The following is a 25319-nucleotide window of genomic DNA, read 5'->3' as shown; positions in this document are numbered from 1 at the left end:
AAAGCACTCCTGACCTCCTCTAACTCAAACTGGCGAAGGGGCATAGTGTTCTGCTCACTAGTCACACAGGGGGCAAAATTATCAAACATGGGATCCTCACATTCAGGGTTTGATGATGTAAAAATAGCAGCATAATATTCCAACACAACTTTCCTCATATTATCCCCCTCCACCCATGCACCCACATCATTTTTTAATCTAGGAATATAATTTTTCCTTCTACGAGCGGAAGCGTACCTGTGATAGAATTTGGTATTGCAGTCCGCACCACGCAGCCAGTGCTGCTTCGCCCGTTGCCTCCAAAAAACATCCTCCTGCATCTCCAACTGTCCCAGCCTTTCCTCAATATCGCGAAACTCGGCCAACGCAGCCGAATCTCGTCTGTGACGCAGCCCATCCTGCTCTTTCCTCAACTGCTTTAAACGGTCACCAAACTTATGCCAATGTTCCCCACCCCACCGCATTAACCTTCCTCCACAATGCTGCTGACATATCAACAGCCCCTTATCCCTACTATCCTGCCAGGCAGTCTCCACCACCCCCTGGCAACCGTCATCATGAACCCATGCCATCTCAAAGCGAAATCGTTTCGGTTCCCCATGTCTGTGGCCCCACACACTATCAGTGTTCAAGAAGAGAGCAGAGTGGTCAGATTTTCGGGTTAAAATATTCTCGACCCACACCTCAGCATGCATAGTAGTCCATTGTGTAGACACCAACACCTTATCCAGCCTCTCCTCCATCCACCTATCAGTCCCCTTCCCCTTTTCCCATGTAAACTGGTGACCTCGCATTGGCAACTGGACCAGCCCACAATTGTAAACAGTGTCTCCAAAGCCTCTCAACAGACTATTCGAGTGTGGATTCCCCCCTCTCTTTTCGCGCTGGTACAACAAATCATTAAAATCTCCCAAAGCCACCCAGGGCAGTGTAGACTTATCCCTTAAACCTCTCAACAATTGCCACGCCTCCCTGCGTCTATGCCTCTGTGGGAACCCATAGAAACATGTCATCCGCCATACTTTCTCCCTTATAGCTACCTCCACATCCACATAATTCTTTGAATAACTCAACAACCTAGCCGTATTATTCTTCTTCCATAATAATGCTAAGCCACCCCCTCTCCTATCCGGATCCACATAAAACAGGCCCTCAAAACCAATCTTAACTCGTAGTCTCTCTGCATGACTCCGATCTACTTTTGTTTCCATTAAGTAGACGAAATCGGGCTTCTTACGGGACACCATATCCACCACTTCACGAACTGTCTGTGGATTGCCCAAGCCACGACAGTTCCAGCTTATTGTACTCATTGAGATGGGCGGGCCTGACCACCAGGACCCGCCGTAAATCCGTTTTTTGAGAACTCAGACATCACCACATCTCCTGCATCCATCCTTATACTGCCACCATCCATCCCATCCCCCTCCTCCTTTTAGAGGTCGCTACCACTACTCCCTCACCATCACCCGCCCTCTCCGTCCCCTCCCCCCCCCCCCCCTCCCCCCCCGTGCGCCCCCTCCTCCATCACCATCACCCAAACCCGTACCCCCCTTCTTCCCCTCCCCACCCATCACATTTTTCCCCTTCCCATCTAGCGGTAGCAACCATGGATCCCCCACTTGTCTTGGCCCCCGGCTAACTCCCCCCGACTTCAGATCCGCCATATATGGAAATTTATCCGCAGTGAGCCCTGATTTCCTTGCCAGCTTACAAAACCTATATGCATGCCCCAATAAACCACAATAAAAGCAAAAATTATGTAAGCGTTCGTAGCGGAAATTTACCCAGCAGCTTGTCTTATCTCGCTTAATAAGTTTCATCCTCCGTTTTAGTGGCTTATCCACCGGTATTGACACACGGACCCGGTGAAACGTCTTCCATGGTGCACCCGGATACCGATCATCTACTTTCACAAATGTACCAATAAAATTGGCCGCTTGTTCAAGAACTGCTTCCGACGTATATCCCAACGGTAAGTCATAGAGTTGCACCCACAAATCCACCGATTTTAATTCAACCGCTGCCGGCCTTGTACCCGGTTCCACCTGTTTACAAACCAGGGTGCTATTTTCAAAAGACCACGGCCCTTCATCGAGGACCCTCCGCATATCCGTTTCATAATAAAAGATGAACATAAACAACCCCGGTTGAATCTCCGTAACGTGCATACCCCACACCGGTTGCCAAACCGAGGCCATCACCTGCCGCATGTACTCCAACTTCACCACCTTTGTTGTCAAGAATCTGCCAACACACACCCACCGCCGTTCCTCCTCCTCCGCCACCACCCCAATGTCTTCCCCCACCGGCTCAAAGCCGATTTCCTCCTCCTCCTCCAGCGCTATATCGCCCCAACGCTGCGTTAGACGTTCGATAACATCATCCGCCCGTTCGAGGACCAGTGGCTCCTCGTCGATCCCATGCACCGCCGGGTCCATCGCCGCAAATCTATCTGCACGTCGACCACTGCCTTCTGCCGTAAACTGTCGCTGTCGATTCTCTCCCAGCAGCAAAGCCGACCGAGATTCGTCGAAGAATAGCAAGAAAACTTCGAAAACTCTAGGAGAAACCCTAGCAAGGAGGCAAAAACCTAGAGAGAATTTCTAGAAAGAGAACAATTAGGTTATAAAGTTGCACCCACAATTTCTTTGATTTGAATTCTAAAGTTTCTACATTATATTTTTTCTTCTCCCTAATAAAGTCTGGGGTAGGTAAGTACTAAGTTGCATGACTTTTATTATTTTCATTTTATTTTGGATGAACAAGAGAGAGAATATTCTTAGCTTGGGAGTATTTTTTTAATCCCTCCATTCTCATTGCAAAGTCTTGTAATAGTGGATAAACAAACTGCTAATATAATTGTAAGATTAGAGATAAATGATTACAAAGTAGTAGAGATAACAAATGTCCTATGCAAAAAGATAGTTACTACGACTCAAATTTTTTTTTTTTAAAGTTGATTTTTTATTCACAATTAAATGGTGCCATGCGTTTGGAAAGTTCAATCATTCAAATTTAAAATAGGGAAAATTATAATTTATACCCCTCATAAATATGTCAATTATCAATGTCACCCCTGAATTATTAGTGGTATAAATGTTGCTTTCTAATTTTTAAAATGTGACATATATTGTCCTTCCCCTAATAGGATGAAGGAGAAATATTATTGTCGGCGGAATGAGAACAAACGAAGAAAGAAAAATGGAGAAAAAAAATATGGTCTTCGAACATGGAAGACGGCGGGTAGCCGGGTAACCTCATTTTCACCACTAATTAATAATTCAGGTGAAGGCAATATATGTCATGTTTTAAAAATTTGATAGGCAATATTTACACCATTAATAATTAAGGGGTGACATTAATAATTGACATATTTGTGGTGGATATAAATTACAATTTTTCCTTTAAAATATGAAAAAGTTATATAACCGGCGACCGGTAATGGACTTATATTTTTTTTGAGATGCGTTGTCAGCGTGTAAGTACAAATGTTATGAAAGTTCAAACTCAGGGTATAAAAATGATATTTTGAGGGTAAAAGTTGCCATGCCATATTGCCGCCGTCGCCCCCACCCCTCCCCGTCAATTTTTATTATTATTATTATATTTTTTTTTTTAGGGATGATAGTCGAATTGTGAAGCTAGGACGACAATTGGAAGACTGTCATTTGCCCAACAAAAGATATCTGATAGTAGTTATATATATGGACTATGGTGTCAAAGTTGAGTCTTAAATTTGGCTTCTCTAATTGAATGAAGATACAGGTGGATCGATGGCTATAACTTTGGGATGAAGAATTATCAACTTCTCCATTTTCCACTGGAAGGAAACTTCCCAGTTTCTCATTCAACCTTTGGCTGTTTAAAATTCTAAGCAATCCATGGCAATTTTTTTTTAGGGAAACTCATCGTTACTATCCGATGGTGTGTACTGAGTAAGCCTACCTTGTAACCCTAACTGGTAAAAAGAAGATAAATCAGCCTAAGTTGTCCATAGCTGATTGACTCAAATAAAAAAGAGTTAATTATCAAAATGGTCCCTTGACTATAGTGAAATTACCAATTTGGTCCTTGACTATTTTTTTTAACCAATTAAGTCCCTTAACTTTAAAAATTTTAACCAATTTGGTCCTTCGTTAGTTTGACCGTTAGTCAACCGTTAACTTGGGACCAAATTGGTAATTTCGCTATAGTCAAGGGACCATTTTGGTAATTAACTTTAGAGGTGGGCAATTCGGTTTAATTTTCTCGAATCGAACCGTACCTAACTAGTTTGGTTCAGTAATATACCGAACAACCAAACGGTATTGGATTCTTGTATACCGAACGGTTCGATAAAAAACCGACCATAATTGTTCGGTAAAAAATTGAACTGAACCGAATACCGTTTGATTTTTTTTTAAAAAAAATATAATAATAATAATAAATAAATAAATAAAAAGTAAATCCAAGTCCCTTGCTGCTTGCTCTGCCGTTCAGCTCATATTCTCACGGGTATCACTCGTAATGTTTTATTTGATTTCTTTATGGTTTGTTATCAAAAGTTCTATATTATGTGTTATGGTGTTCACATAGTCTATATCCAAAGTCTAATATATAACAAAATAGCAATCTAAAGTTCAAACGGTATTCGGTTCGGTTCGGTTTTTACCGAACAATTCATTTCGATTCGAGTTTTTACCGAACCATTCGATATACAAGAATCTATTACCATTCGATTGTTCGGTATATTACCGAATCTAACTAGTTTGGTACGGTACGGTTCGAGAAAACTGAACCGAATTGCCGACCCTTAAAGTTAATTACCAAAATGGTCACTTGACTATAGCAAATTACCAATTTGGTCCCAAGTTAACGGTTGACTAACGGTCAAACTAACGGAGGACCAAATTGGTTAAAATTTTTAAAGTTAAGGGACTTAATTGGTTTAAAAAATAGTCAATGACCAAATTGGTAATTTCACTATAGTCAAGGGACCATTTCGGTAATTAACTCAATAAAAAATGTCAATAGAATATGCATTGAGTTGGGCATAGTTGACCAGGTCAAACTAAAAGGGCCAATAGAATGTGCCCGCACGGGTAAAACCCGTCTTGTAGCCTTAACCCGTAAAGGACCATAAGGAGGTAAACCAACATAAATTGTCCCTAGACAGGCTCTAACCTAATTAAGAAAGCCAATAGATCATTCCCGCTGAAAATTGAACTTGTAACTCTGTGATTACCAAATTAATAGATCAACTTGGCTGGAATTGCACCGTCCACATTTCTGTTCCTATGACTACTTGTATAAGAACAAATAGAAATCTGTTATTCTGCTACCTTAAATTTATCAAAAGATCAAGCTAGGTGAGAGAGATGACTTCAGTATCTCCTTTCCTTCCCATCATCATCATCATCACCATGTTTCTGCTCCCAACTTTCTCTTCATCCGAAACCAATAATGTGTCCATCGGATCCACCCTTATTGCAGGTGATGAAAAGCAACCCCCATGGCTTTCTCCTTCCGGGGAATTCGCCTTCGGGTTTTGGCAACTCCACAACGCAGATCAATTCCTAGTTGCAGTCTGGTATAACAACATATCTGACAAAACCTTAGCATGGTATGCAGACGGAGATAACCCAGCTCAAAAAGGATCAAAGCTTAATCTCACTTCTAACCGCGGCCTACTTCTCGTTAGTCCTCATGGAGAAGAAACCCAGATTTCTGATCCCATAGTTCGTATAGTCACCCATGGCGCAATGCTAAACACAGGAAACTTCGTGCTCTTTAATGGAGATTCTGAACGTTTATGGGAAAGCTTCAACAATGTTAAAGACACTATCTTGCCAGGCCAAGTGTTTAAAGAGGGCTTTCGTCTTTCCTCTCGCCTTTCAGCGACTAACTATTCAAGGGGGAGGTTTCTGCTCAGCCTGCTCGGTAATGGAAATCTCCAGCTTGCTACAGTTAACTTGCCAGGGGAGTATAAAAACGAGCCATATTATTCGAATGGCACCATTGATGGTTCTGATTCATCGGATTATCAGCTGATATTCAATGAATCTGCCTGGATTTTCACCCTGGCAGATAACAACATAGCAACAATTTTCTCAGAGGGTGAAAAGGGGCCATCAAGGACCTTCTACCATTTTGCAAGATTGGATTTTGATGGCATTTTCACCCACTATCGTCGCTCGAAAGCGTTTAATGATGATAAGGGATGGTCTGTTGTTTGGTCTATCCCAGCTAACATCTGTCTGGCAAGTCTTGTAACCAAAGGGAGTGGGGTTTGTGGGTATAACAAAATTTGCAGCCTTGTTAATGGTAACAGGCCATATTGTTCTTGCCCTTCACCCTTTTATCAGGTCGATCCAGAGGATGATTATAGAGGCTGCACCCCTACTTTTGTACAAAACTGCATTGATGATCAAAATGGTGCAGAAAGTCTGTATGATTTCAAAACTGTCACAAACATTGATTGGCCCGAGACCGACTATGAAGTGTTGAAGCCTTTTAATGAAAATGATTGCAAGGATTCTTGCTTGCATGATTGTATGTGTGCTGTGGCTGTTTTTAATGGGGATACTTGTTGGAAGAAGAAACTCCCGCTTTCGAATGGGAGAGTAGGTAGCAGTGTGAATAGGAGAGTTTTCATCAAGCAACGGAAAGGAAACTCCCATGAAGAAAGTTCTAAATCTTCAGAGCCAAATAAGAACAAGAACACCATCATTGTTATAATCTCGGTGTTCTTGGGTAGCTCGGTTTTAATTAATTTCATACTTGTTTCTGTGATGTGTCTGGGATTCTTTCTCGTTTATCGTAACAGAATTACACAGTTTAACAGAGGTGGCAGCTCGATGGATCAAAATCTGAGATATTTTTCTTACAAGGAGCTTGTGAATGCCACAGATTTGTTCAAAGAAGAATTGGGAAGAGGGGCCTTTGGGATTGTTTACAAGGGGGTGATTATCAGTGGGAGATCTCCCATTTTTGTAGCTGTGAAGAGATTGGATAGGGTTATTCAAGATGGGGATAAGGAATTCAAGACTGAAGTGAATGTGATTGGGCAAACTCATCACAAGAATCTGGTTAGATTAATTGGGTTTTGTGAGGAAGGGTCTAACCGTTTACTAGTGTATGAATTCTTGAAAAATGGCACATTGGCTAACTTCATTTTCGGGGATTTGAAGCTGACATGGAACCAAAGGACTCAGATTGCACTTGGGATCGCGAGAGGGCTCTTGTACTTGCACGATGAATGCAGCACGCAGATCATCCATTGCGACATCAAGCCTCAGAACATCCTTCTCGATGATTCTTATGTTCCTAGGATTTCTGATTTTGGGTTGGCGAAGCTTCTGAGGATGGACCAGAGCGAGACTCAGACAGCAATACGAGGAACAAAAGGGTACGTCGCGCCAGAATGGTTTAGGAACATGGCAATAACCGTGAAGGCAGATGTGTACAGCTTTGGCGTTCTGCTGTTGGAGATTGTCTGTTGCAGGAAGAACGCGGCCTTGGAACTAGGTGGAGAGCAAGCATTCTTGTCGTTCTGGGCTTATGATTGCTACCGGGAAGGCACAACAGAAAAGCTCGTTGGAAATGACTCGGATGCTGCATTTGACAAGAAGAGATTAGAGAGGTTTATAATGGTGGCACTTTGGTGCATCCAGGAAGATCCTCATTTGAGGCCAACCATGAAGAAGGTTGTGTTGATGCTTGAAGAAGTTGTAGAAGTCCCGGTGCCTCCATGCCCCACCCCGTATAGCACCGGAAGCTCCATGCTAGATTCAACGTAATTCTATTGAGCATATAATATATAAAATATAAAAGTGCACTCTCGTTGTTAGTTTAAATTTTTAGTAGTAACCGAGACAAAACACATCCATTGTCAGCATAGCCATGTAGTGTCAATTATGCAGTATTTTTCCATTCTTGAATCTTATGTGTCTTTTATCTATGTACTGAAATGATTGAATGAAGCAATTTCTGGGTAAATCTTGAAAGGCTTTTCATTAGCAGTTTCAGAGAAGCACACACTCAAATTACATTGGCATACAACAAAGGAACTGAGCCTTCTTAGATTCTTTATTCTTCAGTTCTACTATCCCTACATTTCTAGCTCAAATGGAGATGCTATTTGGTACACCTTTACCAGTTACGCCAGGTCCTGAATATGGCTTAATAAGCTCATAAGGCAAGATTCCAGCTCCACTTCTATTCCTCAGATTCCTGTCAGCATTGCGGGCATCAATAATTCCTTCAAGCTCCTTCAATCTCCCACTAAACCGTTCAAATGCAGCATTGATAATAGGGTCTTCAACCCAGTAGGGTTCTGGTGCCGCCCCTATATACTCCTCGTCTGGAGAGTGGTTTGATAAGACATCCAAAATCGCCATGATTGTCGTCGCCTGAATCTGTGAAGGGAAGCATCTCAAGAGTGCATCCTCAGGCTTCTCCAAGAAATGTTCCCATTCTTCTTCTGTCACATCATCTGTGAGCATTTTGGTTCTGGCAATCGTCGGCCTGTTTGGGAAGAACCCTGCATAGAGGTACTGACCAAAGTTCACGGCTGCATGGTGCCCTGAACACACCCACATTATGGTTGTCAGGATTCCAATCAGGTCATCTGGGGTTTTCAGATCCGGCCAGCCTGGCGAATCCTTCTTGTCCGCGTGGCCAACTGTTCTGATTTCTGTCCACCAAGCTTGGAGTTCTGTATCAGATCCTATGAGACTGGCTTCTGGATAGTAGTGGGTCACATAATCCGTCACCCATTCTTTAATGATGTCCCAAAGGTCTAATCCATCATTGGCAAAAGGGTAGTCTTCAATGGCCAGTTTCAGGCCATGGGGAGCTGTGGGATCCTTCTCTGCCAATCCCCTACAGTATATTGTTGCAAGCAAAATAAGTGAATCCTAACATCTTTTAGGAACTGAAAAACTAAATGAGATTGAATTACTAATTACCTGCTAATGAGATCTGCTGGCAATGCTTGAAGGTCAAACTGCCACTCAAGATCATAGGCAATAGAGCTCAACAGCGTTGAATACTTGCCAGGGGAGAAAGCACCCTCAATAATCCCATTTGCATTGATAAGAGCTAGACGCGCCAAGGCATTAATCTCCATGGTGTACCGGAAATGAGGTTGTAATAGTCTGAAAATGGGGTGCACCGCACTAAGCTGCCGATTACTTGCAATTATATATGGCTCTGTAGCACAGTGAGTTCTCAACCTACAAACATCACAAACAAATTAATTAATTCCCTAAAATTGTAAAGTACTCTGTACTAGGTAAAAGATCAGAAGCACAACTTTAGCATGCCTGCACTTACCAGTGACTGACTAGTTGGTGATAGCCAGAGTCATGAGCAAGAACATGGGCTTTAGCAAGCTTCCATAGCCAGGAACCAGTGGAATCCCAGGTATGGCAAAACTCTTGCTTCCATTGTGGCTTTCCATCTACAGGCGGTCGAGTTAGCTCAATGGCTACGGGCATCAAACAACCACTGGGTGTCAAGAAAAACACTGTCCTGGATGCATACAGCACTGTCCCCTCAAGTTCGTTCACCGTATTAACCAGTGGCAGTAGCAAATCATGGTAATCTAAAATGAAAAGCTTCTTCTGCTTTATAGCCTGCAAATTAAATAATATTTGTGAAGGTAAACAAAACCACATTGTGCTGGATGCTAATAATATGGTGGAAATTAAAATGGCATATGTACTGTGTGAATTGTGTATATATTTACCTCTTCAACACTCATGATACCTCCAATTTTGGTCTCAATCAGCTCTTTTGTGATTACTGATTCCGCAGGGCCGTAGATTGCAGGATCCAGCTTGCTTTTCAATGGCCATTCCTGAGTTTTCACAACAAGATCGAATTAATGATCATCATCATATCAAGCACTATATACTCATGTTGATTCAAACAACTCAATGATGAATTGAAGAAGCTAAGGGAAACAAATAAGCATACCTTTATTAATCTTATGCTGTAGGGATTAAGTCCAGCTAGGGTTTGACGAGCGAATTCCTGATCCTTAAGCCAGGCAAATTTGTCCCCTACAATATCACCACGATCATCATATATATTCATAAATGCATACAAATTTGATGAAACATATCAAAAGTTTCAAAGGATCGTGACATTCGAGAGTGCTGTGCTGTGCAGTGCTTACTGTCGATCATTTCAGGGGTTTCGAATAGGATGGCATCTTTCCCGATGTCAGCAATGGATTTGATTAACCTAGGTATGGCGCCATTTAGAATTCCTTTTTGCTCGGTGGGAATGTCGACTCCGACGTTGAACAGATCGTCGATGGCCGGAAAGTGTGGAAATCCCTGATCGGGATCAACAAGGATGGACTTAAGCCCTGGCACCACGGCATGAAGCACCGAAAAAAGTGTGTTTCCGGAGAATGTTGCACTCTTCACTTCTGAAAATGCTTCGTCTCTTGGAACGTAAATGGATGAACTTCTTGATTCAGATAATGGATCTGCATCCAGGTAAAGCACAAAAGGACTCGATCACTTCTGTTCATGAATTCAAGTTCGAGTTTCGAACAGGCAACCCAGCTGAATTGATTAAACAGTTAGTTGGGTAATTAAATTAATTATATTGAACTTCATATTCACAATTATTGAACTCTATATTCATAATTACAGAACTCTATGTTCATAATTATAGAAATTTATATTTATAATTTTTGAACTCTATATTCACAATTATGACAGTTTTAGAACCATGTCCACCTTAACACGATTCCACAGCATAATTTGCCACATGCACGTACCTTTTTCGCTGCGAGGGCGACCGGTTCTGCAACGTCGGGGATAAGGATGCTCCTTGCCGCCAAGAACCGGGCGAACGCCGTCACTGCTGCCGTCAGGGTCGCCGATGTCGTTATAAACGTCGTAATCATATATCCTCTCGAATTTCTTACGTTCACCGGTGCCGTCACCCCTGACCGTCTGGAGCTCTTTCTCCCTTAACTTCTTCAGTCCGCTTGGAGTTTGAGACGGTAAATATGACTGTTCATATTAATCTCAATAATGTTAATGTTTCATAACGTAAAACATAGTAAACGAAAAAAAAAAAAAAGAATATCCAATTTCTATCCCAGTCTAAAGCCCTGCCCCCCCCCCCCCCTCCATCAAATATACATACACACACACACACACACACACACACACACACACACACATATATATATATATATATATATATATAAAGGTAGGGTTCCAACGAGAACACTTGCTTAGGTGAGAACAACTCGTGTGCATCTATCTAATAACTTTTACTAATCTAGATTAGATTAAGTGTGTGCAAACGCGAATTAAATGTGTACAAACACACTTAATCGCATTTGCACACACTTAATCTAATCTAAACCACTAAAAAATATTAGATGGATGCACACGATTTGTTCTTACGTTCTCATATAAGCAAGTGTTCTCATATGATCATATATATATCAGGGTTGCAAAAATCCCGCCTAGGCACCGAGTAATCGCCGCCTAGGCACTAGGCGCCCCTAAGCCGTGGCGATTTCCCCCCTAGGCTCCCGCCTAGCGCCTAACTCGGCCGATTACGCCGAGTTTACTCGTCAATTTCTGTCGAGTTAGCCGAGTTAACCCGATCGACTTGACCTTGCTAATTTTTTTCATTTATATATATATAATTTTGTTTTTCGAAAACCATAGTTTTGATGTTATGACTTATGAATTATCATTAATTCATTTATTTGGATGTGTTATTTGAATAAATGTTGAAAACAGCCTCATTAAAATTGTCAAACTACAAGTCTACCACTGTTTTTTTGGCGCCCGCCTAGCGCCGCCTAGATTCCGCCTAGGCGCCGCCTAGAGCGCTAGGCGCTGCCCGGGCGCCCGACTAGCGCCTAGCGCCTACTGCAACCATGATATATATATATATATATATATATATATATATATATATTCCATTTTACAGAAGGGAGAAGGGACCACTGAAATTTGATATTTTGAAAATGGTCCAAGAAAAATTGGAGTTTCTGGAATGGACCACTAAAATTGCATACAAATTCGAAGATGGACCACAATGACTCGTCCGTCATGCATGTAACTTTCATGCAATGAAATGTTGAAGATATATATTATTGAAAATGTAATTAATATTTTTCAACATTTACTTATCCTTTATAACAGTGTTGCAAAAATCCTGTCTAGGCACTGATTAATCGATGTCGAGACTTTAAGCACTGACAGACCGCCTAGCGTATCACTATAATCGGTGGTCTAGGCGGCCAAGCGTTGTCTAATCCTACTAGGTGCTGACTAGGTCGCCTAGTCGGCCGATTAACTATTGTTTCATTCTTTATTAAATGGATTATTTCATTTAAAATGATATAGTTTTGAGCGAAATAATACTAAATGAGTTAATTCCAGAAATGGTCATCCGACTATATTGATTTTCCAAAATTAGTCTTTGACTTTTAATTTGGACACTTTAGGTCCCTTGACTTTCAATTTTTTTCCAATTGAGGTCCTTTCGTCAGAATACGGTTAATTGAATTTTAAATGAAGGGGTAAACTCATCATTTCACCTGCCTATGTATTATTCTTAGTATTTCTCCATTGTATACGCAATATATATGAAGATAATCTTAGTCGAAACCCTAAAATGTTCCTCGTCGTTCCCCATTTGCTGACTACTCGTGTGTGCGTTCCTCTATTATTGAGATGTTTACAAGGTATAACAGCGAAATACGAAGAATAATACATAGGCATGTGAAAGGACGAGTTTACCCCTTCATTTAAAGTCTAATGAACCGTATTCTAACGAAAGGACCTCAATTGGAAATAAATTGAAAGTCAAGGGACCTAAAGTGTCTAAATTAAAAGTCGGGACTAATTTTGGAAAATCACTATAGTCGGAGGACTATTGCTGGAATTAACTCTATACTAAATTATTCAAACTCTAGATGTTTTTAGGTTAATATTTAAGTATTAAATAATTTATAATTATCAAGTCCTACAAAAGTAAAAAATTTAAATAATTTTTAAAAAAATAAAAAATACACGGCCACCTAGGCATTCCCGAGCGTTTTTTCAACCATGCTTTATAAAGTTGGTACATGATTTAAATCATTTAATAGTTTGAATAGTCTAACGTACGTAAGATACAAAATGGACAACTGGACATGGACAACATTATTACAAATGGCCAAAACTGTCATAGTACGATGTTTGGTGACTTGGTCCCTATCTAAACGGGGATGCTTCTTGTCATTACTCTCTAGTGGGCACATATCTTGTCACAATAATTGAATCAGAGAAAAAAAAAATTAATACTCATATCATGAACTAGGAAGGACGTAACAACATATATTCAAGTAATCCCTAATTTCTCCCCCCTAAATTTCTTAAATTTATTTTTGTTTTTTCTTTTTGTACAAATAAAATTAATGAATACAAAATATATCATTAAAAAGTTTCAATTGAAATTTTTTAAATGACAAGCATATTAACTTTTTTTTTTTTTTTAATGAATCTACATGTTCGTAAAGTTACTATATTACTATAAATTCGTTAAATAACTTCTATAATTTTATAAAGTCACCGCTGCAAATTCATTAAATTATTATTGTAGATTCATGAAAGACATCACTTCAGGTTCATAAAGTTATTATTATGAGTTCATAAAGTTACCATTGTATGTTCATAAAATTGCTACTATAGGTTTATATTATAAAGTTGCTACTAGAGATATATAAAGTGACTATTACAAGTTCATCACGTAATTATTGGAATGATATATTAAAACATAGAGTTAATTATCGATTTGGTCTCTCGATTATGAGGATTTCACCACTATGGTACTCAACTTTTAAAATTGAGCAATTGTATCCTCGACTATGCTAGTTTTACCCGAAATGATCCTAACCGTTAGACATCCGTTAACTCAGGACCAAATTGGTAATTTTATTATAGTCAAGGGACCATTTCGGTCATCACATGCACCATTTTCTCATAAAGTTAATTACTGAAATGGTCCCTTGACTATAGTGAAATTATCAATTTGGTCCCGAGTTAACGGATGTCTAACAGTTATGACCATTTCGAGTATTAAAAAAAAAAAAAAAAGCATAGTCCGGCACTAAATTGAGAAATTTTGAAAGTCGAGAACCAGATTGGTGAAACCTTCATAGTTGAGGGACCAAATCAGTAATTAACTCTTAAAACATATATATATATATATATATATATATATATATATTAATATATATATATATATATATATATATATATATATATATTAATATATGTGTCATTTAAAAGATTTTAATGAGATTTTTGTAATACAATATTTTTATATATTGATTTTTTTTACAAAAGAAATACTAAATAATATATGTAATTGATAATTGATCAATTTGTATAGTCTTATAAATGTGTAATATTATTTTTATGAACATTTGTCCATAACATAACATGGACCATAGTTATGGTGGAATAATTGCAAGTAGTTTAACTGTATTGGTGAAAATGACGCGGATATTTATAATTTTGAGGTTTAAAAGTGGTCAACTTTGATGCAAAGAAAAAATATAAGATAATTTGAACTTATTTACAAATTAAGGAATTCATATACGTAGGAAATGTAATTTTCAGGATTTAAAGATTTTTTTATGAATATTATATTCAAGTATTTAACGTATGTTAAGACTAAAATTATCCCTACAAATTTACCATTTGTAAGCTGACATGCCTTTTGTAAAAATATTTACATATTTTTTATGTTGGTTTGGGTTAAGTTTGCAACTCATAAGTTACGACAGCCTTTTGTATTTTTTATTATTACTTTTTAAAATTTTATTTTGATGTGATAGTGAAAATAAAATATTTTTTAAAAAAATGAGAGAATATTGTAGGATGCAGAGAAAATAGTAAATAAATTACGAATTTAATAATGTGAAAAATAAATTCCACTTTTTAAAATAAAAAAGTATATTGAGAGATAAAAGATAATCTAACCTTGTTAGTGAAAAGGATTCTTTTCTCAGGATTGTCGAACTTGGAATGCACCCAGGAATCACATGCGATGTTAACGGTGCCGTTAGGGAGTCCGTCAATGACGATCTTTTTGACAAATATTTCTTTGTGGTGCTCATTCTCTATGATAATTGCTCCGACCTCCCCGAAGTTTTCAGGAATTACGAGATCGCACTCGTAGTTCACTTCGCCATCCTTTTCGCTCTGCCGATGTGCATAGCCCTGGATAGTTTTCTTCTCTTCCCCCGTCTCTTCATTAATCATTGCAACAAGAAAAACATTTAGTGTGGGTTAATTTGTAATATTTTAATTTTGTAGAGGTCTAAAAATAAATTCTCTATAAATAGAAAAAAATCCTTTCAATACGACAAGCTGACCCATAAACCTTTTTTGTTTGTACATGAGCTCCCGACAATCTAATACGGAGTAATAAATAAATAATAAATATATGTGATGCTCAATATCCATAAAATATAATCACAGACAATATCCATAAAAGATTGTCTCTTGACAGGACACACAAATATAGATAAGTATATTTAATACTCCGTATCTTGATTAAATGATATATATCACATAATAAAGAACTTACTATAAATTTATGAGTATAGATTATTTTTGTAATAATTATTAAATGGAATTAAATTAAATTTTTAATCCTAGATTTATAGGTGGCGATATACTTTTAAGTTTTTTTTTTTTTTTCTTTTCAGAACATCCATTTTTTGTCCTAGTATTATTGTGACATGATCTTTTTGGTTCTCTATTAATATTTTAAATTTTATTTAAAGAGTATTTTTATTAATAATGAAGTACTAAATGTTATTGTATTTAAAAAACTACTAATTTGTTTGTATATCCCAATGTAATAAGGTAATAAACATTTTTTACGGAAGGAAATGTTACAAACAAATAAAACAAATATTATTTTTCTATCTTAAATTTGTTTTAATATTTAATCGTTACGTCAAACTTCATACGAGTTTTTAAAAATTCAATTAGTAATTAAATTAAAAAATTTAATTAGTAATCAATTTTGGTCACATGTATTAGCAAAATGACCGGTATGATTAATTGTGACACTAAAATAATAGTCGTCGATGAAAATTGATACTAAAGCAATAGTCGTAGATGAAAATTGATAGGAATTAAATATATTGAACAAAACTGTCATTTTGTTATACTCGTGGGACCAAAATTAGTATTTACTCAACAAATTTTTTACATGCCCTACTGCTTCTTCACTTTAAGCTTAGGTGCACTACAAATACTTAAAATGATGAATATTTACAAAGTGATTTTCTTCAATATTTGTAGTATCATATTTTTTTGTTTGTAATTCATTATCAAATTATATATTCACAAATACTATAATTAATAAATATTAAAAAGTATAAAAATTAGTATAATTCCTATTATGATCTGTTCTAGAATTACAGCATCGTTTTATATAATACAATTTTTGTTTCTATCACAATTTTTTTTGTTCAATTTTAATATCATAATAAAAAATCAAAGTTAAGAATAAAATCCTATTTGTGTAGTTTTTTTTTTTTTTTAGAAGAGTCTTTTTATATGATTTTGGACCAGAAATGATATGAAATAAGGTTATACAGAGTATTTTTTTTATAGTACTACACTCTGTTACAATGTAATATCTGTTCATAGCTACTTTCTTAACCTACTAAAGCATAAAAAGTAGGGCTCAAACTCATGACCTCCTATTTGAAAAAGCGTTATACGGAGTATAAATTAAGAAAAATGTTAAACTATCTTATATTTACTGCTCACAACAAAGGGAATCATGATATGACAAGTTCTATTAGGTTTTTATTATTATTATTATTATTTTTAATTTCAATTGTCAAACTTATTAGAACTTGCTACCCAAGAGAGTGGCTATTTTGTAAGACGTAGGGGCATTTAACATAGCCTATAAATTAAAATTAATATGTTTACTTTCTAATGTGGCATAACATAATTGGAACATTCATTTTATGTCCAACCACGCCATGCCACATCAAATGCTAATATACCATTTATTAAAAAAAAAAATCAATTATCATTACACATTAACACTTCTAACTTTTTAGGGATAGCATTGTCAACTTCTTTATGTCCTTATGCTTTGAACTTCAAGGAGAAAAGTTGTTAGTACTCTGAGAATTTTCCACCACAAATAATGGTGATCCATAAAGATAATGCAGACACAAGGAATTGAAAGAACATAATGAAATCTTAACAATTTTTTAAAATAAAAATATTACTCCATAATAATAATAATAATAATAATAATAATAATAATAATAATAATATTGTTATTATTATTATTATTATTATTATTATTATTATTATTATTATTATTATTATTATTATTATTTTGACAGATCGATCGAACAAAAGAAAATATATGCTAACCTCATTTCTTGTCAATTATGTAATTTATGTGTGTTCTTCACTAGGTTTCATTTTTTATATATGCCATGATGTTAATTTAACTGATGGAAAAAAACGTGTTTTTAATCCTCTAATTATATAGCTCTAGTTGTTTTAATTTCTATATTTCAATAATTACTAAATATACCCCTAACTTAAATTTTTGTTGTTGCTATTTTCGTCCTTTGAGTAAGGGAATGGTGAACCTCTATTGCGATTAGTCTCATATTCTATATCTTATTAGAGAGTATATTTGGTAAATAACTAAATATCACATATGAGTATATATGTATTTTTATTTATTTATTTTTTTTTTGCACACAAAAGAAGAAATGGCAATCACGATGACCTGTGGCTTATTAGATGGGAAAACTAGTACGTAGTGTCTACAAAGAGTCCACCACATAAGATGTAACTCCCACACTGTGGTTGTCAAGACCTAAGGCCTGATCCTTTGTCCTTACCCACAATATACCCTATCATTATTGTGAGGACCATATTTTGTATACTGTAAAATAATGTACATTCAATATAAAAATAATACTCCCTCCGTCCCATTTTACTTGTCTTACTTTCCTTTTTAGTTTGTCCAAAAATAGTGTTATCTTTCCAAAATTGAACATAACTATCACTCTACATTTCTCAATTTACCTTTTTGAATTTTCAAATTTCTAGAGGCAAGTACAATTGTACTTTGTACAAATAACACCTACTTTTGAGGGGCAAAATTGGAAAGTTAGTAACATTTATTATGTTGTATTAAAAACCGTGCAAAAAAGCAAATGAGACAATCAATTAGGGACGGATGGAGTATATTTTTAGTATATTAAAAATGTACATTATATTCAGAAGATGTACATTATTTGTGTACTGAATATACATTCAATACACAAATAATATACATTTAGTATATTAAAAATGTACTTTATGTTATGATCCACACAACACTGTGTATACCGTGGTCCATGCAATAATTTGTCTAATTTACCACTCTTGCATATGAAATAAGAGTATGATATATATGCACTTACTATGGTCCAGCTCAGCAGCCACAATATCCAAAAGGAGAGTTTTCCCCAGCAAGTCATTAATATCATCAAGCGCTCTCGTGAGGTTCAAGTTGGAGAGAATCCCTCCCACGGTGCTTTTCACCGTCACCACGGCTTTAACGCTCGTGGATTTCTCAGTAGTAGAGTCGGCGGCCACAGCTTTGATGTTGCATGGTCTGTAGCGCAGCAGTGACGACTTTCCGGTGGCTTTTCTCAGGCTTTTGCCGCCACCGCCGCCGCCGGAGTTGGGCTTCACGAGCGCCGGGACCATGGCCACCGTGGAGTCGCCGCCGTAGACGAACGGCGGCTTGTACCAGGGAATAACTAGGGGTTTTGATGTAGCATGCTGAAACTGAGGCTTTATCATTATATTATATTTTTGTACAATAATTATAGTTTGCAAATGTGTGGTTGAGTTATTGGCAGAGGAATAGAGTGTTTATATAGGGGTTTTGAGGGGGTTATGGGACATGAGTTTGATATTTTTTAATACTTGCCAACATTTTCACGTGTGAATAATCGAAATGTCTGTAACAAAAAGTCCAAAACATGCACTGTGGTACTATGACACGTTACGTTATTATGATGACTTTTTTAATTTATTTGTTAGTTCGTACATATCAATTATGATGACTTATGGTAGGATCCCATAATGCATAATACAATTCAATTATGCATGTATGGGTTAAAAATGTCTTTGTATAAATTTTGATGAGGCTAACGGATGAAAATTTAAAAATTTACACTCTTCAAAATTTGCTTTATAATATGAAAAATACTTGGTGTACTCCCAATTTTATACTCCAATTTTTACTCCCTCTCACATGTTCTTCATGTAGATACTTTTTTTGGACCCACATGATGAAAATAAGCAACACTTCTTTGCCACCTCCAGGAGTACAAGTAAGAGAGTAGAATTGGGGGTACATGTAGCCGTCAAAAATGGGTTTTACCCGCCGGGTCGACCCGTCCCGTACCGCCGTAGGTAGGGGACGGGTTCTTCAAATTTTGATCCGCCAGGAGGCGGGCTTTTTAGCCCGTCCCGCCTGGGTCACGGGTCCAAGCGGGGCGGGTCAGGCGGGTCACGGGTTTAGCCCGCGACCTGCTAATACATATATATTTTGTATATATATTTAGTATTTAATATATGTTATTTTGGTTTATGTAATTGTGTTAGTGTGTTATAACTTATAGGATTATAGATTTATAGGAATACAATACTAGGTAGTGTTACTGTACGTCTATACAGTGATTCTTTTTTTTTTTTTTAAGGATATTGTACAATGATTTTTTTTTTTAAATTAACACAGTGAAAAAATTGATTGGCGGGCTAGCCCGCCCCGCCAGCGGGCTTTGGCATGGCGGGGCAGGCCGGCCACATTCCAAACCCGCTAAGAGGCGGGCTTTTTAGCCCGTCCCGCTACGAGGACGGGCTTTGGTGTGTTTTGGCCCGTCCCGCCCCGCGAGACCGTTTCGACGGCTCTACGTACATGTAGTAGAACTCTTATAATATAGTCCTCTTAGTTTGAAATTTGTATTGGCCAAAATTAGGACTTAATCATTTATAGATCTTTTTAGTTAAAAGATCTCCGTGATCAGACTTGTGTTGAAGCCTTAGAGCAAATTCATAAGTGGATTTGGTGTAATTTTTGAGGAAGCATGACTGAGGTGGCCGAAGGAGAGAGGGTGAGAAGAGAGATTATTTTGGCTTTTCTTGCAAAGCCCTAGTTGTTTGCGGGAGAAGCAAAAATAAATAAATAAATAAATAAATAAATAAATAAATAATAAGTGCAGGAGCATGCTTGGAGCGCATTGAGCGCTCCAGCGAACGTGTGTTTCCCACGCGCCCGCTGGGGTGCGTCAGACTGGCTGCCAACTGGCGGCCACTATGACATTTGACCGTTAGTTTTCTCTTTTTTTTTTTTTTAATTGTCAGATTTTGTTTTTTTTTTTTTTTTTTTGTTTTTTTTGTTTTTTTTTTTGAGAAAATGACACTTTTTCCCCTGAGTTATATACTTATAGCACTTTCCCCCCTCAATTATTTAGGTAAGTACATTAGCCCCCTCAATTATTCTAAAAGTGGTGATTTTCCCCCCTGATATATTTAATTGACATTTCTACCCTTAAAGTAAACATTTTATTTATTTTACTTCTCCAACAAATTATTGCGTATACGTAGAGATGACCACGGTTCAATTCGAACTGAACCGGACACTAAAGCAATCGAATTAAAAGTTTCTGTTATGATTCAGATCTAGAACCCAATATTTGGATTTCAATTTTTTAAAATTATAAATTAAAAAAAATTGGATCCTGAACCGTGAACCGGCGGTTCTGGATCCGGTTTGCAATTTTGAACTGTCTTTATTTTAAAATTTTATTTTTTATTTTAAAATATTCTAAATTCAACAATAAATGTATTTTATTTTTTCTGTTCGGAACATGAACCGTCTATTCCGGTTCGCGATTTTAATAAACTCTAAATATCGGGTTTCGATTCTAAATTGTAATTGGAATATTTCGGTTTGGTTGCTATAGTGTGTTTGGTTTAAACCAAATTATGGTTATAATTTGTTGAAGAAGAAAAATAAATGAAATATTTATTTTAAGGGTAAATATGTCCATTTAACATTTCAGGGAGAAAAACAGCCACTTCAATAATTCAGGGGGAAAAAGTGCTATAGTTATATAACTCAGGGGTAAAAAGTGTCAATTTCTTTTTTTTTTTTTAATTGTCAGAATTTTTTTTTCTTTTCTCTCTCTCCTACTTGTCTTGCTAAAATTTTGTGCAAAAACCAAACAATCAGAGATGCTCTTATAATTTATTGTTTTCACTATCGATAGATCATTTTCGATAGACTTTACATTTAAGATTCTAGTAGATCTTGTTTTTATATATGATCGGGAGATACTAGTGATAAACTTGTAGGAACATAATCAAATGACTAGAACATAGCTAAGAAGACATGTTTTGATTATTGGTGTATGAGCAACAACCCGTCAACCACTACTTGTCTTCTCATAGATAAGTTGTCGTATATGCTTGTAAGAATGATATATATATATATATATATATATATATATATATATATATATATAGCTAGTACGTAGGACTGCTGTTAACCTAATTATTTGCTCAAATTATTAATAATTTCGTGGCCGCCCACAATAATATAATTTACATGTGATCCTAATGGAAAACGTCATTTTCGGCGAGTCAGAATTCACCAGTAAATCACGTTATATTTGTTAATATTTATTCACAATTTTTTTGACAATTAGTTATATATTATTATAAATCAAAACGTTTCTTTTGTAGTTGATTTTCGGTAATCTTTCATTAGAACCCTTTTGTTACGCAATATGTAATAAAACAGAGGGAAAATGTAAAACCTAAAATTGAGAGTATAGAGGAAAAGTTACGGGAATTCTCATTCAACCCATAACAGAGAAGAGTACATACAAAGTATATATTCATGAAAACCAAGAAAGTAACTAACCACTAAGATAATAACCACACATACATTTAAATGAAATATAACGGTTATGTAAATACTTGTTGAACAATTTGCATTAAATTAAACTCCGATCCTACCAGTGTGTGCCCACTCTAAGGCGCTGTACAGGAATTACCGAATGAAACGATTCTCTCATCGTACGTGCATATAAATCACAGTGACTTTATTAGAAATGGACCACAAAAAGAAATAAAAATTAGAAATCGATACTAGTAATATATTGTTAAATTAGTATGTCTCATATGATTAAGAATAAGAGTGAAGCGGTTTGTGTAGACATGTTGTACATTATATTGATTAGATATCTATAAATCATTAATTGTATCTCTAAGGTGTTGTATCACCACCATCACTATCATTATTAATAAAACAATAGTTTTTCTCATTGACGTAGACACATTGTCGAACCACGTAAATCTTACATTTTTTACATTTTCTGTTATTATTATTGTTTCTTGTTATTTTAATCTCAACCTATACAAATATTTCCATTTCCAACTAATTTATCTTTTTTTTTTTTCTCCCACAGGAGGATCAAGATTTAATTTTCGAAAAAAAAAGGAAATTTGTGATATTTACACTTCGTTTTCAACCACAGTATATATCTGTATATGAAGTTGATATGCCCTCAGGAATGCTTTCTCCAATTCAACAATCATTATTACATGGACCATGGTCCACACATAAATAAAATATGCATTTTTATTATACTAAAATTACATTATTTTTGTACATAAAATACACTTTTTGAAAGTATATTATTTGAGTACTGAAAATATATTATATATTATATATATATTATTAAATAATATACATTCAATACACAAATAATATACTTTTAGTATATTAAAAATGTACATGATATTCATGGACCACACAACTATGTGGACCATGGTCCACACAATAATTTGTCATAATTCAATGCACCCGCGTGAGTCGTGACAAATTGCATATTATTTTTTGACAAATTCTTTCTTTTTTCTTTGGTAATGAATTATTGAGTGTAGTAGACTGTTATGACATTCATATTTTGTCATTTTCATTCATTTTCACACGCATTGTGGAAACGTTTTATAATTATCATTTAAAAAAATTATCAATGAAAACTATTTTTAAACAAATAATTAAATCAATACATAGAAACTATATATATATATATATATATATATATATATATTCGTTTGCTCAAATGCGATCGCGCCTTCCCATGTGGTCGGTGCAGTCGCTTGAAAAATGAATCAATAGTGTTAACAAAATGCACCAATAGTGTTATGATAACAATGAAATGCACAAATACACCAAAAATGTACAACACACCAATAGTATTAACAACATGACTTTTTTTTTTTTTAATTTGTTGCTTCGTCGATATTCATTTTTTAATTTTGTACTGCCCAAAATTAGGACTTAATCATTTATAGATTATTTGTAGTTAAAAGATCTCTGTCATTAGGTTTGTATTGAAGCCTTATAATTTATTGTGTTCACGATCGGCAAACCATTTTCGATAGACCTTGCATTTAGGATTTTAATTAGCTAGTAAATCTTGCTTTTAGAGCATCCTCAATAATAGTGTTTTTTTTTTTTTTTGAGGTGTCAATTATGATAAAGAGGAGAGAGTAGAAGGAAAAAAAAAAAAAAAAAAAAAAAATTCAAAAGTCATGCGAAAAAAAAAAAAAAAAAAAAAAAAAGCTGTGAATGCACACACTACACGCGCCTGACTGAGTGCGGTTTGTCACGCGGCTACACCTCTCTTTCCCCCTTCTCACTTTGGGCAAGCTTAAAAAAAAAAAAAAAAATCACCTTTTTAAATCCAAACTCTTCCCTCTTCTCTACATAAGTCATATTCTCTTAAAAATTATATATGAAAAAACCAGAGATAGCTCTTATTATCGGTAGATTCTAGGCTCTAGCAATAAACTTCTAGGAACATAACCAAAAGACTTTGAACAATTCAATTAACATAGCTAAGAAGACATGATTTGATTGGGTGATGAGCAACAACCACTACTGTCTTCTCATTAGATAAGTCGTCCTATATGCTTGTCAGAATGATATTATAGCTAGTACGTAGGGCTGCTGCGAATTTTTTGCTCAAATTATTAATAATTTTGTGGCAATTTATATTCTACACCACTGCACGCGTTGTATTGTGCGCCCAGATGCAAAACGACATTGTTTAATTTTTTTTTTTTTGTTGGAAATTTACCGCTCCAGTGTTTGGCAGTTAATTTTTCTTTAAAAAAAAACCTATGTTCAAAAATGTATATAATGTTATACATGAATGTACATAATTGTATAACAAAATATACATACTGTTTTTTAAAAGATAATACACATAATCTAACATAATACATAATAAACACAAACTTTTAACATAATACACATCAACTCTTAACATAATACACAAAAATTTCCTGATTCGGATGTACATAATTGTATAAAAAGAATGTACATAATTGTATAAAAAATGTACATAATTGTATGAACAAATATACATAATTGTATGAACAAATGTACATAATTATATGAACAAATATATATAATCACAGCAACTTCCTACCGCGCCTCTCAAAACGACGTCGTTTTGGGAGGCGTGCGTATTGTAATTTTGTGGCCTGCCATAATAATGTATTACTTGTAGGGTATGATCAGAATATCTAGTAGTCTAATCCAAAAAAAAAAAAAAAATGTAGCACGCACTTATAAAGTTAATAGAAAACATTTTTGGCGAGTCAAAATTTACCAGTAAATCACGCCATATTGTTAATATTTATTCACAATTACGGAGTAATTATTATTGTAGATTATGACGTTTCTTCTGTAGTTGATCTTCGATAATTTTTTATTTTTTATTTTTTTTGGAGGGAAAGGAGGGGACACCCAGGAATCATTATGCGATTCTCACAGAATGCTCAGCACCCAAGAAGCCCAGTTCATCTTCACGCAGGACTCTTAACATCGCGGTAGGTGGTCTCATGAACCACTTGAAATCCTCAGCAAGGTTATAAGTGTGCTTAGAAATCATATCAGCTGCTCTATTGTGTTCTCTGGGAGCCTGGATAATGTCAACCTCCCAACTTCGCCTTCTTATCGCGTGGCACAACTGGATTAGATTTGTTGCTGGTCCTTCATAGTTCTCAGCCCCATTAATGAGTGTGGTGGCTCTTGCACAATCCGTTTCGATCACTACCTTGTAGTAGCCTTTTTCCCAAGCTTTCTCAAGCCCAGTGTAAACTCCCCATATTTCTGCCTCCAGTGCGCTGCAAGTTCCGATTCTCTTAGAAAAAGCTCCT

At 36.0% G+C, this 25319-nt stretch overlaps 2 protein-coding genes across 2 annotated transcripts; one reads left to right on the top strand and one right to left on the bottom strand.

The window, feature by feature from the left end:
* Positions 1 to 5282: 5282 nt before the first annotated feature.
* LOC109148808 (G-type lectin S-receptor-like serine/threonine-protein kinase LECRK2) lies at positions 5283 to 7942 on the top strand. The gene has a single exon (XM_019296546.1). It carries the CDS (start codon positions 5361 to 5363, stop codon positions 7779 to 7781), a length of 2421 nt encoding a protein of 806 aa, XP_019152091.1. The 5' UTR covers positions 5283 to 5360; the 3' UTR covers positions 7782 to 7942.
* Positions 7943 to 7968: 26 nt separating this feature from the next.
* On the bottom strand, positions 7969 to 18941 carry LOC109148807 (linoleate 13S-lipoxygenase 2-1, chloroplastic). Its single transcript, XM_019296545.1, has 9 exons — positions 18488 to 18941; positions 15003 to 15271; positions 10781 to 11018; positions 10166 to 10483; positions 9964 to 10049; positions 9734 to 9844; positions 9319 to 9620; positions 8952 to 9218; positions 7969 to 8865 (listed from the first exon to the last, which is right to left on the bottom strand). Exons 1-9 carry the CDS (start codon positions 18870 to 18872, stop codon positions 8106 to 8108), a joined length of 2736 nt encoding a protein of 911 aa, XP_019152090.1. The 5' UTR covers positions 18873 to 18941; the 3' UTR covers positions 7969 to 8105.
* Positions 18942 to 25319: the final 6378 nt, after the last annotated feature.

This window comes from Ipomoea nil, unplaced genomic scaffold, assembly GCF_001879475.1.
Source record: "Ipomoea nil cultivar Tokyo-kokei standard unplaced genomic scaffold, Asagao_1.1 scaffold2144, whole genome shotgun sequence".
Classification (NCBI taxonomy): Eukaryota; Viridiplantae; Streptophyta; class Magnoliopsida; order Solanales; family Convolvulaceae; genus Ipomoea; species Ipomoea nil.
The sequence above is the reverse complement of the archived record's forward strand: the minus strand, read 5'-3'. Positions and strand labels throughout refer to the sequence as shown.